Consider the following 17291-nt stretch of genomic DNA (forward strand, 5'->3'; position numbering starts at 1 on the left):
TTGTTGAAAAACATACATAGCTACGCTCAGCAGCAGCAGTGCCCTAGACGCTAGCTGGTGATTGGTGGCTGCACACATATGCCTCCTGTCATTGGCTCATCAGATTTGCTCAGCTAGCTCCCAGTAGTGAATTGCAGTTCCTTCAGCAAAGGATACCAAGAGAATGAAGCACATTTGATAATGGAAGTACATTTAAATTTGTTTACAAATGTAAAACATTTTGGGTTTCATGTCCCTTAAAGACGTCTGTTGTTTACCTGAGAACGTTGCTGGGAGGAATGTTAGCAGTATGTGTTGAGGATTCACCAAGCGGGCATAGCATCGCCACTGCGGAGCCCCCTCGCTAGGGACAGATAATTTACTGTCCTCAGCTGCTTCAATGGGGCACGTACTCTAAACAAAACAAAACAGGAAACATTTTAAACCACAAAGCATCAACCTAAACTTAAAAGGACAAGAAATCCAATTATTTTCTTTCATGATATAGAAAACAGAATTTATGTTTACCTGATAAATTACTTTCTCCAACGGTGTGTCCGGTCCACGGCGTCATCCTTACTTGTGGGATATTCTCTTCCCCAACAGGAAATGGCAAAGAGCCCAGCAAAGCTGGTCACATGATCCCTCCTAGGCTCCGCCTTCCCCAGTCATTCGACCGACGTAAAGGAGGAATATTTGCATAGGAGAAACCATATGATACCGTGGTGACTGTAGTTAAAGAAAATAAATTATCAGACCTGATTAAAAAACCAGGGCGGGCCGTGGACCGGACACACCGTTGGAGAAAGTAATTTATCAGGTAAACATAAATTCTGTTTTCTCCAACATAGGTGTGTCCGGTCCACGGCGTCATCCTTACTTGTGGGAACCAATACCAAAGCTTTAGGACACGGATGAAGGGAGGGAGCAAATCAGGTCACCTAGATGGAAGGCACCACGGCTTGCAAAACCTTTCTCCCAAAAATAGCCTCAGAAGAAGCAAAAGTATCAAACTTGTAAAATTTAGTAAAAGTGTGCAGTGAAGACCAAGTCGCTGCCTTACATATCTGATCAACAGAAGCCTCGTTCTTGAAGGCCCATGTGGAAGCCACAGCCCTAGTGGAATGAGCTGTGATTCTTTCAGGAGGCTGCCGTCCGGCAGTCTCGTAAGCCAATCTGATGATGCTTTTAATCCAAAAAGAGAGAGAGGTAGAAGTTGCTTTTTGACCTCTCCTTTTACCAGAATAAACAACAAACAAGGAAGATGTTTGTCTAAAATCCTTTGTAGCATCTAAATAGAATTTTAGAGCACGAACAACATCCAAATTGTGCAACAAACGTTCCTTCTTTGAAACTGGATTCGGACACAAAGAAGGCACGACTATCTCCTGGTTAATGTTTTTGTTAGAAACAACTTTCGGAAGAAAACCAGGTTTAGTACGTAAAACCACCTTATCTGCATGGAACACCAGATAAGGAGGAGAACACTGCAGAGCAGATAATTCTGAAACTCTTCTAGCAGAAGAAATTGCAACCAAAAACAAAACTTTCCAAGATAATAACTTAATATCAACGGAATGTAAGGGTTCAAACGGAACCCCCTGAAGAACTGAAAGAACTAAATTGAGACTCCAAGGAGAAGTCAAAGGTTTGTAAACAGGCTTGATTCTAACCAGAGCCTGAACAAAGGCTTGAACATCTGGCACAGCTGCCAGTTTTTTGTGAAGTAACACAGACAAGGCAGAAATCTGTCCCTTCAAGGAACTAGCAGATAATCCTTTCTCCAAACCTTCTTGAAGGAAGGATAGAATCTTAGGAATTTTTACCTTGTCCCAAGGGAATCCTTTAGATTCACACCAACAGATATATTTTTTCCATATTTTGTGGTAAATTTTTCTAGTTACAGGCTTTCTGGCCTGAACAAGAGTATCAATGACAGAATCTGAGAACCCTCGCTTTGATAAGATCAAGCGTTCAATCTCCAAGCAGTCAGTTGGAGTGAGACCAGATTCGGATGTTCGAACGGACCTTGAACAAGAAGGTCTCGTCTCAAAGGTAGCTTCCATGGTGGAGCCGATGACATATTCACCAGGTCTGCATACCAAGTCCTGCGTGGCCACGCAGGAGCTATCAAGATCACCGATGCTCTCTCCTGATTGATCCTGGCTACCAGCCTGGGGATGAGAGGAAACGGCGGGAATACATAAGCTAGTTTGAAGGTCCAAGGTGCTACTAGTGCATCTACTAGAGTCGCCTTGGGATCCCTGGATCTGGACCCGTAGCAAGGAACCTTGAAGTTCTGACGAGAGGCCATCAGATCCATGTCTGGAATGCCCCACAATTGAGTGATTTGGGCAAAGATTTCCGGATGGAGTTCCCACTCCCCCGGATGAAATGTCTGACGACTCAGAAAATCCGCTTCCCAATTTTCCACTCCTGGGATGTGGATTGCAGACAAGTGGCAGGAGTGAGTCTCCGCCCATTGAATGATTTTGGTCACTTCTTCCATCGCCAGGAAACTCCTTGTTCCCCCCTGATGGTTGATGTACGCAACAGTCGTCATGTTGTCTGATTGAAACCGTATGAACTTGGCCTTTGCTAGCTGAGGCCAAGCCTTGAGAGCATTGAGTATCGCTCTCAGTTCCAGAATATTTATCGGTAGAAGAGATTCTTCCCGAGACCAAAGACCCTGAGCTTTCAGGGGTCCCCAGACCGCGCCCCAGCCCACCAGACTGGCGTCGGTCGTGACAATGACCCACTCTGGTCTGCGGAAGCTCATCCCCTGTGACAGGTTGTCCAGGGACAGCCACCAACGGAGTGAATCTCTGGTCCTCTGATTTACTTGTATCGTCGGAGACAAGTCTGTATAGTCCCCATTCCACTGACTGAGCATGCACAGTTGTAATGGTCTTAGATGAATGCGCGCAAAAGGAACTATGTCCATTGCCGCTACCATCAAACCTATTACTTCCATGCACTGCGCTATGGAAGGAAGAGGAACAGAATGAAGTATTTGACAAGAGTTCAGAAGTTTTGATTTTCTGGCCTCTGTCAGAAAAATCCTCATTTCTAAGGAGTCTATTATTGTTCCCAAGAAGGGAACCCTTGTTGACGGAGACAGAGAACTTTTTTCTACGTTCACTTTCCACCCGTGAGATCTGAGAAAGGCCAGGACAATGTCCGTGTGAGCCTTTGCTTGAGGAAGGGACGACGCTTGAATCAGAATGTCGTCCAAGTAAGGTACTACTGCAATGCCCCTTGGTCTTAGCACCGCTAGAAGGGACCCTAGTACCTTTGTGAAAATCCTTGGAGCAGTGGCTAATCCGAACGGAAGTGCCACGAACTGGTAATGCTTGTCCAGGAATGCGAACCTTAGGAACCGATGATGTTCCTTGTGGATAGGAATATGTAGATACGCATCCTTTAAATCCACCGTGGTCATGAATTGACCTTCCTGGATGGAAGGAAGAATTGTTCGAATGATTTCCATTTTGAACGATGGAACCTTGAGAAACTTGTTTAGGATCTTGAGATCTAAGATTGGTCTGAATGTTCCCTCTTTTTTGGGAACTACGAACAGATTGGAGTAGAACCCCATCCCTTGTTCTCCTAATGGAACAGGATGAATCACTCCCATTTTTAACAGGTCTTCTACACAATGTAAGAATGCCTGTTTTTTTATGAGGTCTGAAGACAATTGAGACCTGTGGAACCTCCCCCTTGGGGGAAGCCCCTTGAATTCCAGAAGATAACCTTGGGAGACTATTTCTAGCGCCCAAGGATCCAGAACATCTCTTGCCCAAGCCTGAGCGAAGAGAGAGAGTCTGCCCCCCACCAGATCCGGTCCCGGATCGGGGGCCAACATCTCATGCTGTCTTGGTAGCAGTGGCAGGTTTCTTGGCCTGCTTTCCTTTGTTCCAGCCTTGCATTGGCCTCCAGGCTGGCTTGGCTTGAGAAGTATTACCCTCTTGCTTAGAGGACGTAGCACTTGGGGCTGGTCCGTTTCTGCGAAAGGGACGAAAATTAGGTTTATTTTTGGCCTTGAAAGACCTATCCTGAGGAAGGGCGTGGCCCTTGCCCCCAGTGATATCAGAGATAATCTCTTTCAAGTCAGGGCCAAACAGTGTTTTCCCCTTGAAAGGAATGTTAAGCAATTTGTTCTTGGAAGACGCATCCGCTGACCAAGATTTTAACCAAAGCGCTCTGCGCGCCACAATAGCAAAACCAGAATTTTTCGCCGCTAACCTAGCCAATTGCAAAGTGGCGTCTAGGGTGAAAGAATTAGCCAATTTGAGAGCACGAATTCTGTCCATAATCTCCTCATAAGAAGAAGAATTATTATTGATCGCCTTTTCTAGCTCATCGAACCAGAAACACGCGGCTGTAGTGACAGGAACAATGCATGAAATTGGTTGTAGAAGGTAACCTTGCTGAACAAACATCTTTTTAAGCAAACCTTCTAATTTTTTATCCATAGGATCTTTGAAAGCACAACTATCTTCTATGGGTATAGTGGTGCGTTTGTTTAGAGTAGAAACCGCCCCCTCGACCTTGGGGACTGTCTGCCATAAGTCCTTTCTGGGGTCGACCATAGGAAACAATTTTTTAAATATGGGGGGAGGGACGAAAGGTATACCGGGCCTTTCCCATTCTTTATTTACAATGTCCGCCACCCGCTTGGGTATAGGAAAAGCTTCGGGGGGCCCCGGGACCTCTAGGAACTTGCCCATTTTACATAGTTTCTCTGGAATGACCAAATTCTCACAATCATCCAGAGTGGATAACACCTCCTTAAGCAGAGCGCGGAGATGTTCCAATTTAAATTTAAATGTAATCACATCAGGTTCAGCTTGTTGAGAAATTTTCCCTGAATCTGAAATTTCTCCCTCAGACAAAACCTCCCTGGCCCCCTCAGACTGGTGTAGGGGCCCTTCAGAACCAATATCATCAGCGTCCTCATGCTCTTCAGTATTTTCTAAAACAGAGCAGTCGCGCTTTCGCTGATAAGTGGGCATTTTGGCTAAAATGTTTTTGATAGAATTATCCATTACAGCCGTTAATTGTTGCATAGTAAGGAGTATTGGCGCGCTAGATGTACTAGGGGCCTCCTGTGTGGGCAAGACTGGTGTAGACGAAGGAGGGGATGATGCAGTACCATGCTTACTCCCCTCACTTGAGGAATCATCTTGGGCATCATTTTCTCTAAATTTTGTGTCACATAAATCACATCTATTTAAATGAGAAGGAACCTTGGCTTCCCCACATTCAGAACACAGTCTATCTGGTAGTTCAGACATGTTAAACAGGCAAAAACTTGATAACAAAGTACAAAAAACGTTTTAAAATAAACCGTTACTGTCACTTTAAATTTTAAACTGAACACACTTTATTACTGCAATTGCGAAAAAGTATGAAGGAATTGTTCAAAATTCACCAAAATTTCACCACAGTGTCTTAAAGCCTTAAAAGTATTGCACACCAAATTTGGAAGCTTTAACCCTTAAAACCGGAGCCGTTTTTATATTTAACCCCTTTACAGTCCCTGGTATCTGCTTTGCTGAGACCCAACCAAGCCCAAAGGGGAATACGATACCAAATGACGCCTTCAGAAAGTCTTTTCTATGTATCAGAGCTCCTCACACATGCATCTGCATGTCATGCTTCTCAAAAACAAGTGCGCAATACAGGCGCGAAAATGAGACTCTGCCTATGATTAGGGAAAGCCCCTAGAGAATAAGGTGTCCAATACAGTGCCTGCCGGTTATTTTACATAATTCCCAAGATTAAAATAATTCCTCAAGGCTATGGAGTATAAAATATAAATCGATTTAGCCCAGAAAATGTCTACAGTCTTAGAAAGCCCTTGTGAAGCCCTTTTTTTCTTTCTGTAATAAAAATGGCTTACCGGATCCCATAGGGAAAATGACAGCTTCCAGCATTACATCGTCTTGTTAGAATGTGTCATACCTCAAGCAGCAAAAGTCTGCTCACTGTTCCCCCAACTGAAGTTAATTCCTCTCAACAGTCCTGTGTGGAACAGCCATCGATTTTAGTAACGGTTGCTAAAATCATTTTCCTCTTACAAACAGAAATCTTCATCTCTTTTCTGTTTCAGAGTAAATAGTACATACCAGCACTATTTTAAAATAACAAACTCTTGATTGAATAATAAAAAACATAATTTATGCTTACCTGATAAATTCCTTTCTTCTGTTGTGTGATCAGTCCACGGGTCATCATTACTTCTGGGATATAACTCCTCCCCAACAGGAAATGCAAGAGGATTCACCCAGCAGAGCTGCATATAGCTCCTCCCCTCTACGTCACTCCCAGTCATTCGACCAAGAATCAACGAGAAAGGAGAAACCAAGGGTGAAGTGGTGACTGGAGTATAATTTAAAAGATATTTACCTGCCTTAAAAACAGGGCGGGCCGTGGACTGATCACACAACAGAAGAAAGGAATTTATCAGGTAAGCATAAATTATGTTTTCTTCTGTTATGTGTGATCAGTCCACGGGTCATCATTACTTCTGGGATACCAATACCAAAGCAAAAGTACACGGATGACGGGCGGGATAGGCAGGCTCATTATACAGAAGGAACCACTGCCTGAAGAACCTTTCTCCCAAAAATAGCCTCCGAAGAAGCAAAAGTGTCAAATTTGTAAAATTTGGAAAAAGTATGAAGCGAAGACCAAGTTGCAGCCTTGCAAATCTGTTCAACAGAGGCCTCATTCTTAAAGGCCCAAGTGGAAGCCACAGCTCTAGTGGAATGAGCTGTAATTCTTTCAGGAGGCTGCTGTCCAGCAGTCTCATAGGCTAAACGTATTATGCTACGAAGCCAAAAAGAGAGAGAGGTAGCAGAAGCTTTTTGACCTCTCCTCTGTCCAGAATAAACGACAAACAGGGAAGAAGTTTGGCGAAAATCTTTAGTTGCCTGCAAGTAGAACTTGAGGGCACGAACTACATCCAGATTGTGTAGAAGACGTTCCTTCTTTGAAGAAGGGTTTGGACACAGGGATGGAACAACAATCTCTTGATTGATATTCCTGTTAGTGACTACCTTAGGTAAGAACCCAGGTTTAGTACGCAGAACTACCTTGTCTGAGTGAAAAATCAGATAAGGAGAATCACAATGTAAGGCTGATAACTCAGAGACTCTTCGAGCCGAGGAAATAGCCATTAAAAACAGAACTTTCCAAGATAACAATTTTATATCAATGGAATGAAGGGGTTCAAACGGAACACCCTGTAAAACGTTGAGAACTAAGTTTAAACTCCATGGCGGAGCAACAGCTTTAAACACAGGCTTGATCCTAGCCAAAGCCTGACAAAAGGCCTGGACGTCTGGATTTTCTGACAGACGCCTGTGTAACAAGATGGACAGAGCTGAGATCTGTCCCTTTAATGAGCTAGCCGATAAACCCTTTTCTAAACCTTCTTGTAGAAAGGACAATATCCTAGGAATCCTAACTTTACTCCAGGAGTAACCTTTGGATTCGCACCAGTATAGGTATTTACGCCATATCTTATGGTAAATCCTTCTGGTAACAGGCTTCCTAGCCTGTATCAGGGTATCAATAACCGACTCAGAAAAACCACGTTTTGATAAGATCAAGCGTTCAATTTCCAAGCAGTCAGCTTCAGAGAAGTTAGATTTTGATGTTTGAATGGACCCTGTATCAGAAGGTCCTGTCTTAGAGGTAGAGACCAAGGCGGACAGGATGACATGTCCACTAGATCTGCATACCAAGTCCTGCGTGGCCATGCAGGCGCTATTAGAATCACTGATGCTCTCTCCTGTTTGATTTTGGCAATCAATCGAGGAAGCAGCGGGAAGGGTGGAAACACATAAGCCATCCCGAAGTTCCAAGGTGCTGTCAAAGCATCTATCAGAACCGCTCCCGGATCCCTGGATCTGGACCCGTAGTGAGGAAGTTTGGCGTTCTGGCGAGACGCCATGAGATCTATCTCTGGTTTGCCCCAACGTCGAAGTATTTGGGCAAAGACCTCCGGATGAAGTTCCCACTCCCCCGGATGAAAAGTCTGACGACTCAAGAAATCCGCCTCCCAGTTCTCCACTCCCGGGATGTGGATTGCTGACAGATGGCAAGAGTGAGACTCTGCCCAGCGAATTATCTTTGATACTTCCATCATTGCTAGGGAGCTTCTTGTCCCTCCCTGATGGTTGATGTAAGCTACAGTCGTGATGTTGTCCGACTGAAACCTGATGAACCCCCGAGTTGTTAACTGGGGCCAAGCCAGAAGGGCATTGAGAACTGCTCTCAATTCCAGAATGTTTATTGGAAGGAGACTCTCCTCCTGATTCCATAGTCCCTGAGCCTTCAGAGAATTCCAGACAGCGCCCCAACCTAGTAGGCTGGCGTCTGTTGTTACAATTGTCCAGTCTGGCCTGCTGAATGGCATCCCCCTGGACAGGTGTGGCCGATAAAGCCACCATAGAAGAGAATTTCTGGTCTCTTGATTCAGATTCAGAGTAGGGGACAGATCTGAGTAATCCCCATTCCACTGACTTAGCATGCACAATTGCAGCGGTCTGAGATGTAGGCGTGCAAAAGGTACTATGTCCATTGCCGCTACCATTAAGCCGATCACCTCCATGCATTGAGCTACTGACGGGTGTTGAATGGAATGAAGGACACGGCATGCATTTTGAAGCTTTGTTAACCTGTCTTCTGTCAGGTAAATCTTCATTTCTACAGAATCTATAAGAGTCCCCAAGAATGGAACTCTTGTGAGAGGAAAAAGAGAACTCTTCTTTTCGTTCACTTTCCATCCATGCGACCTTAGAAATGCCAGAACTAACTCTGTATGAGACTTGGCAGTTTGAAAGCTTGAAGCTTGTATTAGAATGTCGTCTAGGTACGGAGCTACCGAAATTCCTCGCGGTCTTAGTACCGCCAGAAGGGCACCCAGAACCTTTGTGAAGATTCTTGGAGCCGTAGCCAATCCGAATGGAAGAGCTACAAACTGGTAGTGCCTGTCTAAGAAGGCAAACCTTAGATACCGGTAATGATCTTTGTGAATCGGTATGTGAAGGTAAGCATCCTTTAAATCCACTGTGGTCATGTACTGACCCTTTTGGATCATGGGTAAGATTGTCCGAATAGTTTCCATTTTGAACGATGGAACTCTTAGGAATTTGTTTAGGATCTTTAAATCTAAGATTGGCCTGAAAGTTCCCTCTTTTTTGGGAACCACAAACAGGTTTGAGTAAAACCCTTGTCCTTGTTCCGACCGCGGAACCGGATGGATCACTCCCATTAATAACAGATCTTGTACACAGCGTAGAAACGCTTCTTTCTTTATCTGGTTTGTTGACAACCTTGACAGATGAAATCTCCCTCTTGGGGGAGAGAATTTGAAGTCTAGAAGGTATCCCTGAGATATGATCTCTAGCGCCCAGGGATCCTGAACATCTCTTGCCCAAGCCTGGGCGAAGAGAGAAAGTCTGCCCCCCACTAGATCCGGTCCCGGATCGGGGGCCCTCGGTTCATGCTGTCTTTGGGGCAGCAGCAGGTTTCCTGGCCTGCTTGCCCTTGTTCCAGGACTGGTTAGGTTTCCAGCCTTGTCTGTAACGAGCAACAGCTCCTTCCTGTTTTGGTGCAGTGGAAGTTGATGCTGCTCCTGTTTTGAAATTCCGAAAGGGACGAAAATTAGACTGTCTAGCCTTAGCTTTGGCTTTGTCTTGAGGCAGGGCGTGGCCCTTACCTCCTGTAATGTCAGCGATAATTTCTTTCAAACCGGGCCCAAATAAGGTTTGCCCCTTGAAAGGTATATTAAGTAATTTGGACTTAGAAGTTACATCAGCTGACCAGGATTTTAGCCACAGCGCCCTACGTGCCTGGATGGCGAATCCTGAGTTCTTAGCCGTAAGTTTGGTTAAATGTACTACGGCCTCCGAAATGAATGAATTAGCTAGTTTAAGGACTCTAAGCCTGTCCGTAATGTCGTCCAGCGTAGTTGAACTAAGGTTCTCTTCCAGAGACTCAATCCAAAATGCTGCCGCAGCCGTAATCGGCGCGATACATGCAAGGGGTTGCAATATAAAACCTTGTTGAACAAACATTTTCTTAAGGTAACCCTCTAATTTTTTATCCATTGGGTCTGAAAAAGCACAGCTATCCTCCACCGGGATAGTGGTACGCTTAGCTAAAGTAGAAACTGCTCCCTCCACCTTAGGGACCGTTTGCCATAAGTCCCGTGTGGTGGCGTCTATTGGAAACATCTTTCTAAATATTGGAGGGGGTGAGAACGGCACACCGGGTCTATCCCACTCCTTAGTAACAATTTCAGTTAGTCTCTTAGGTATAGGAAAAACGTCAGTACTCGCCGGTACCGCAAAGTATTTATCCAACCTACACAATTTCTCTGGTATTGCAACAGTGTTACAATCATTAAGAGCCGCTAAAACCTCCCCTAGTAATACACGGAGGTTTTCCAATTTAAATTTAAAATTTGAAATATCTGAATCCAATCTGTTTGGATCAGAACCGTCACCCACAGAATGAAGCTCTCCGTCCTCATGCTCTGCAAGCTGTGACGCAGTATCAGACATGGCCCTAGTATTATCAGCGCACTCTGTTCTCACCCCAGAGTGATCACGCTTGCCTCTTAGTTCTGGTAATTTAGCCAAAACTTCAGTCATAACAGTAGCCATATCTTGTAATGTTATCTGTAATGGCCGCCCAGATGTACTAGGCGCCATGATATCACGCACCTCCCGGGCGGGAGATGCAGGTACTGCCGCGTGAGGCGAGTTAGTCGGCATAACTCTCCCCTCGCTGTTTGGTGAAATTTGTTCAAATTGTACAGATTGGCTTTTATTTAAAGTAGCATCAATACAGTTAGTACATAAATTTCTATTGGGCTCCACCTTGGCATTGGAACAAATGACACAGGTATCTTCCTCTGAGTCAGACATGTTTAACACACTAGCAATAAACTTGCAACTTGGTTACAATCTTATTTAACAAAAACGTACTGTGCCTCAAAGAAGCACTAAACGATTAAATGACAGTTGAAATAATGAACTGCAAAACAGTTATAGCATCAATCTTTAAAACAACACAACTTTTAGCAAAGGTTTGTTCCCATTAGTAAAGTAACAATAATTAAATTTGAAATAAAAATTACAGAGCAACGTTTTTATTCACAGTCAATATAAAAGTCTCACAGCTCTGCTGAGAGAATCTACCTCCCTCCAAAGAAGTTTGAAGACCCCTGAGTTCTGTCAGAGATGAACCGGATCATGCAGGAAATATAAGAGTAACTGACTGGAAATTTTTGATGCGTAGCAAAGAGCGCCAAAAACGGCCCCTCCCCCTCACACACAGCAGTGAAAGAGAAACGAAACTGTCACAATTAAAACAAGCAACTGCCAAGTGGAAAAATAATGCCCAAATATTTATTCACTCAGTACCTCAGAAATGCAAACGATTCTACATTCCAGCAAAAACGTTTAACATGATAAATACCTATTAAAAGGTTTAGTGTACTTTTAACAGAGTAGTTCCGGTGAAATACCATCCCCAGAATACTGAAGTGTATACATACATGTCATTATAACGGTATGGCAGGATTTTCTCATCAATTCCATTCAGAAAATAAAAACTGCTACATACCTCAATGCAGATTCATCTGCCCGCTGTCCCCTGATCTGAAGCTTTTACCTCCCTCAGATGGCCGAGAACAGCAATATGATCTTAACTACTCCGGTTAAAATCATAGTAAAAAAACTCTGGTAGATTCTTCCTCAAACTCTGCCAGAGAAGTAATAACACGCTCCGGTGCTATTGTAAAATAACAAACTTTTGATTGAAGTCATAAAAACTAAGTATAATCACCATAGTCCTCTCACACATCCTATCTAGTCGTTGGGTGCAAGAGAATGACTGGGAGTGACGTAGAGGGGAGGAGCTATATGCAGCTCTGCTGGGTGAATCCTCTTGCATTTCCTGTTGGGGAGGAGTTATATCCCAGAAGTAATGATGACCCGTGGACTGATCACACATAACAGAAGAAACTACAGTTAAACACTAAAAAACTCTAAGCCATCTCCGTGGAGATGTTGCCTGTACAACGGCAAAGAGAATGACTGGGGAAGGCGGAGCCTAGGAGGGATCATGTGACCAGCTTTGCTGGGCTCTTTGCCATTTCCTGTTGGGGAAGAGAATATCCCACAAGTAAGGATGACGCCGTGGACCGGACACACCTATGTTGGAGAAAGAGAGTGCATTTTAAAACTACTTTCCAATGTTCTTCTATGATCTAATTTGCTTAACTCTCTTAAAATCCTTTGTTGAAAATCTAAATAGGCTCAGTAGCTGCTGATTGGTGGCTGCACATAGATGCTTCGTGTGATTGGCTCACCAATGTGCATTGCTATTTCTTCAACAAAGTATAGCTAAAGAATGAAGCAAACTAAATAATAGAAGTACCAGTAAATTGGAATTTTGTTTAAAATTGTATTCTCTATCAGAATCATTAAATAAAAAATCTGGGTTTCATGTCCCTTGTAATAAATGACATTAAATGAATCATTAATGTAAAGTTTAACGCTGTGTAATGTGACACAAATTCATCCAGCGGAGGTTCCTGCATGCAGATATACAGCACTCTGTATTCTGCTCACTCTCCTCTGTGCAGACCTAGTTGATGGGCAAACAAATTATACTAAATGACTCAGGGGTCGATTTATCAAGCCTTCTCCTTCCTTCAACTGCAGGTTCTTACAAGAGAATCTGCAGTCAGGATTTATCAAGCAGCGTCATTCTCCCCAGTCTTGTCTGACCAGGGAGATTGACAGCTCCTGCCCGCGCATGATTGGCTGTGCCTGTGCGAGGGCAGGGGGCGGCATTGCATGCAAAAGCTATTTTGTGCTTGTGTCCAATGCCGCCCCCTTCCCTCGCACAGGAGAGCTGCGGCGGACAGGGGTGCATAAGTACGCCCCTGTTCACCATAGATTGATAAATCGAGCCCTCAATGCCAGGTACACATCTAAATGGCTTGGTAATGTTTATAACCGATTTCTTGCTTTCTTTAGTATCAGTACAAAAAGCTAAAGAATCCAAACACTTTAATTCCACAAAATGTAATAGGTGAAAAGAAGGTTCAGTATGGTTAGCAGAATTTAAACCTTTTTGGTGATGAGCCACCCCTGGGATTAACTTGTTTTTAGACTTTTTCCACTCATTGAGCTTAAAGGGAAATATAAGTGCAAAATAAATTATCTAATATGTTAGAACATTTATTTTGTTATCTAATTTGCTTCATTCTCCTGGTATCCTTTGATGAAGGAGCAGTAATGCACTACTGAGAGTTAGCAGAACACATTGGGTAAGACAATGACACAAGGCATTTATGTCTAGCAACCAATCAGCTTCAGCTGCTCCTGAGCCTACCTAGGTATGCTTTTCAACAAAGGGTACTAAGAGAATGAAGCACAAAAGAAAATAGAAGCAAATTGGAAAGTTGTTTAAAGTTGCATGCCTTTGACTTTACCGCCCCTTTATTGTCAGCCCAAGAGCAGCAATTTGCTACTGGAGCCAAACTGAAGACCTCTGGTTTGCCAATGTCAAGAGGCATATGTGTGTTGATACCTAGGTATGCTTTTCTACAATGGATACCAAGGGAAAGAAGTTAATTAGCTAATACAAGTAAAGTAAAAGGTTTCTTAAAGTTGCATGCTCTCTCTGAATTATGAACATTTTATTTTGACCTTTGTGCGTCTTTAAATATCACTTTCAGCTAATTTTCAAATCCATTTACATTATCATTAAATCAGCGTGCTACTTTCTATTAGACCAAGCTGCTTTCATAAGTATTTGTAACTGATCTTTTAAATTACCATCAACAGAAAGATAGTGATTGCCAATCGAAACATAGCTTTTTTTTCTTCTTCTTCATTCCCCCTTTATAGAGGGCATTTCAAAATGTCTTACAGTTGTTTTTTTAAATTAATGTTCTTGGTTTGTAGAGGTTGTAGGATTTAGCATTATCAACCAGTGAACATTAAAAACACACTGGGCCAGATTACGAGTGGAGCACAAATGTTTGCTCAAGAGCGATAAGGGGTTTATCGCGGGGGTTTGCGCCGGTCGGATTTACAGCTCGTATTACGAGTTGAAAGTAAAAGAGATCGCTTGAGCACAATCGCGATTTATGCTAGAATTATTGCCACGACTTCAGAGCTCTGGTTAACTGTTTTGCGAATCTAAAAAGTTGCACAAAACACATAAAAAATACATTACAAAGTACAGTTACACTCATAATAACACCATGTAATAAAAATTATTTAAAAAAAAAAATATTGCACATAATAGTTGTAGGTGTTAAAAAAAAAGGCAGCCAAAGGCCTTTAACATTGAGATACAAACATTTCTAAAGATGTATGTGTGTGTGTGTGTCTGTACATATGTATTTATATGTTTAAATATGTACTTACAGACATATATACACATATAAACACATAAATACATATGTACTTACAGACATATATACACATATAAACACATAAATACATATGTACTTACAGACATATATACACATATAAACACATAAATACATATGTACTTACAGACATATATACACATATAAACACATAAATACATATGTACTTACAGACATATATACACATATAAACACATAAATACATATGTACTTACAGACATATATACACATATAAACACATAAATACATATGTACTTACAGACATATATACACATATAAACACATAAATACATATGTACTTACAGACATATATACACATATAAACACATAAATACATATGTACTTACAGACATATATACACATATAAACACATAAATACATATGTACACATACATAAGTGCTTTGGAACCCTTTGGTTAAGTAGATGAAAACATGTAAAAACATATTTATGCAATATTAATTTTTAATAAAGGTTTTAACTATGTATTTACTGTAAATATTTCACATTCCAATGCTCTGTACATAGTAGAATATGTTCTAAGTAATTCTAATATTGTTATTACAAAAAAAACACTCACAGGTGTAAATAGGGGCTATATCACTATAGTGGAAAATATATGGACCAATAATATGAAATGGCAAATGTAATACTAGTATGTACTAATACCGTTTATATAAGAATTACAATGGTCAATATTGTAATTAAAGGTACATATATAAAGTGTTATACATGTAAAATCTAACATATACAGTCCAATGAATTCTTATGTTGAAATGTAAAAATAGACTGCTCTCCTCAGGGTATAAGGCCAAACGCTGTGCATTTTGGTGTTTAATAAAACACTTGTTTTTATTCAACTTGCTACTTTTTACTTTATTGGGTGACCTATTTCCACTATCGGTTTGTAGCCGTAGGGAGGCTTTCCAAGCTTTTCAATCTTCCCTGTTACTGCGAGTGAAGAGGCACCACCAAACTTTGTGTTTCCTGCACTGAGAGGAGAGAGTTTTACCGGACAACTCTGAGGATCCGGTCTGCCCAGTTTGCACTACATTACAGTGCTACACCAAATGTGAGTGTATATTATCTATCATGAGATTGTATGGTATATCCTGCAGAATTACTCTATGTGGCGCCTTCTCCATTTTTTCTATAATATTGTTATTAGGCTGTTACGCTTTATTCTAGAGAACAACGTGTTCCTTTTTGATGATGATTTTTAAGCAATTGAGAGGAACCGCTATGAGGGCCACTTGTGCCCCCACGTACACATGTCTTCACCTGGAGAAATGGGAAATGGACACGATCTATCAGAATAAACTTTTTGATGACCATGTCAATTTCAGGCTGAGGTACGTATGTGGACGATATCCTTCTCATTTGGGAAGGTAATTTAGATCTGTTACATACTTTTGTCCAAGAACTAAACCAGAATGAGTCCATTCCCCTTTGCAGCCAAAGTCATCGAGAAGTCCATCAACGCGCAACTCGTTGACTACATCGAAGCCAACCACACCTTGGACCCATCCCAATCCGGTTTCAGGAGCAACCACAGCACCGAGACCGCCCTCCTCGCCGCCACAGACGACATCCTCGCCCTACTCGACTGAGGAGAGACCGCCGCCCTCATTCTCCTAGACCTCTCAGCAGCATTCGACACTGTCTGCCACCTCACCCTCTGCAACAGACTACACAATGCCGGCATACGCGATAAAGCCCTGGAATGGATCACCTCCTTCCTCACCGGCAGAACCCAGAAAGTTAGACTCCCACCCTTCACCTCCAAGCCCACAGAAATCAGCTGCGGTGTACCCCAAGGCTCTTCGCTGAGCCCCACCCTATTCAACATCTACATGGCCCCTCTCGCCGCCATCGCCCGACGAAACAACCTCAACATCGTCTCCTACGCCAACGACACCCAGCTAATCATCTCACTCACCAGTGACCCCACCACCGCCAAGAGAAACGTCCACGAAGGGCTGACAGCAGTCGCCACCTGGATGAGCTACAACTGCCTAAAGCTGAACACAAACAAGACCGAAGTCCTCCTCCTCGGTCCCACCACATCCGCTTGGAATAACTCCTGGTGGCCCACAGCCCTCGGACACCCTCCAACCCCCACCGACTATGCACGAAATCTAGGCGTCATCCTGGACTCATCGCTCTCCATGGACCGGCAAATCAACGCCGTCTCTTCTGCATGCTTCCACACACTTCACCTGCTGCGAAAGATCTTCAAATGGATCCCAACCGAGACCAGCAAGACTGTCACTCACGCCCTCATCAGCAGCCGAATGGACTATGGTAACGCACTCTACGCCGGCACCACCATCAAGCTCCAAAAGAGACTACAGCGCATCCAGAATGCCTCGGCAAGACTAATCCTCAACATCCCTCGTCAATGCCATATCAACAAACACCTGCGGGACCTGCACTGGCTCCCCATCAAAAAAAGAATAACCTTCAAGCTTCTCACCCACGCATTCAAGGCCCTCCACAACATCGGTCCCGAATACTTGAACCACCGCGTTACCTTCTACACCCCTGCCAGACAACTTCGATCGGCCGACCAAGCCCTCGCAGTCATCCCCGCATCAGGAAAACTACAGCGGGAGGCAGATCCTTCTCTCACCTGGCAGCCAAATACTTGGAACACCCTCCCGCTGCACCTCAGACAAGCTACCGCCCTAACCAAGTTCAGAAAGGACCTCAAGACCTGGCTCTTTGACTGAACTGCAACCCTCAGCGCCTTGAGACCCTTACGGGTGAATAGCCGCGCTTTACAAGAACCCAATAGATAGATAGATAGACATACACCTTACTTTACAATTCAGCCAAAAA

General features: G+C 43.2%; 1 protein-coding gene across 5 annotated transcripts in view; it reads right to left on the minus strand.

Annotated features, from left to right (window-relative positions):
- Nucleotides 1-17291, minus strand: part of SZT2 (SZT2 subunit of KICSTOR complex) — a 482374-nt gene that overhangs the window by 377703 nt on the left and 87380 nt on the right. For all 5 annotated transcript variants that reach the window (XM_053693604.1, XM_053693601.1, XM_053693602.1 and 2 more), the window contains exon 24: nucleotides 258-393. In XM_053693604.1, coding sequence (XP_053549579.1) covers nucleotides 258-393 — 136 coding nt within the window. The remainder of the gene's footprint in view (nucleotides 1-257; nucleotides 394-17291) is intronic.

Source organism: Bombina bombina, chromosome 10, assembly GCF_027579735.1.
Source record: "Bombina bombina isolate aBomBom1 chromosome 10, aBomBom1.pri, whole genome shotgun sequence".
NCBI classification, from domain to species: Eukaryota; Metazoa; Chordata; class Amphibia; order Anura; family Bombinatoridae; genus Bombina; species Bombina bombina.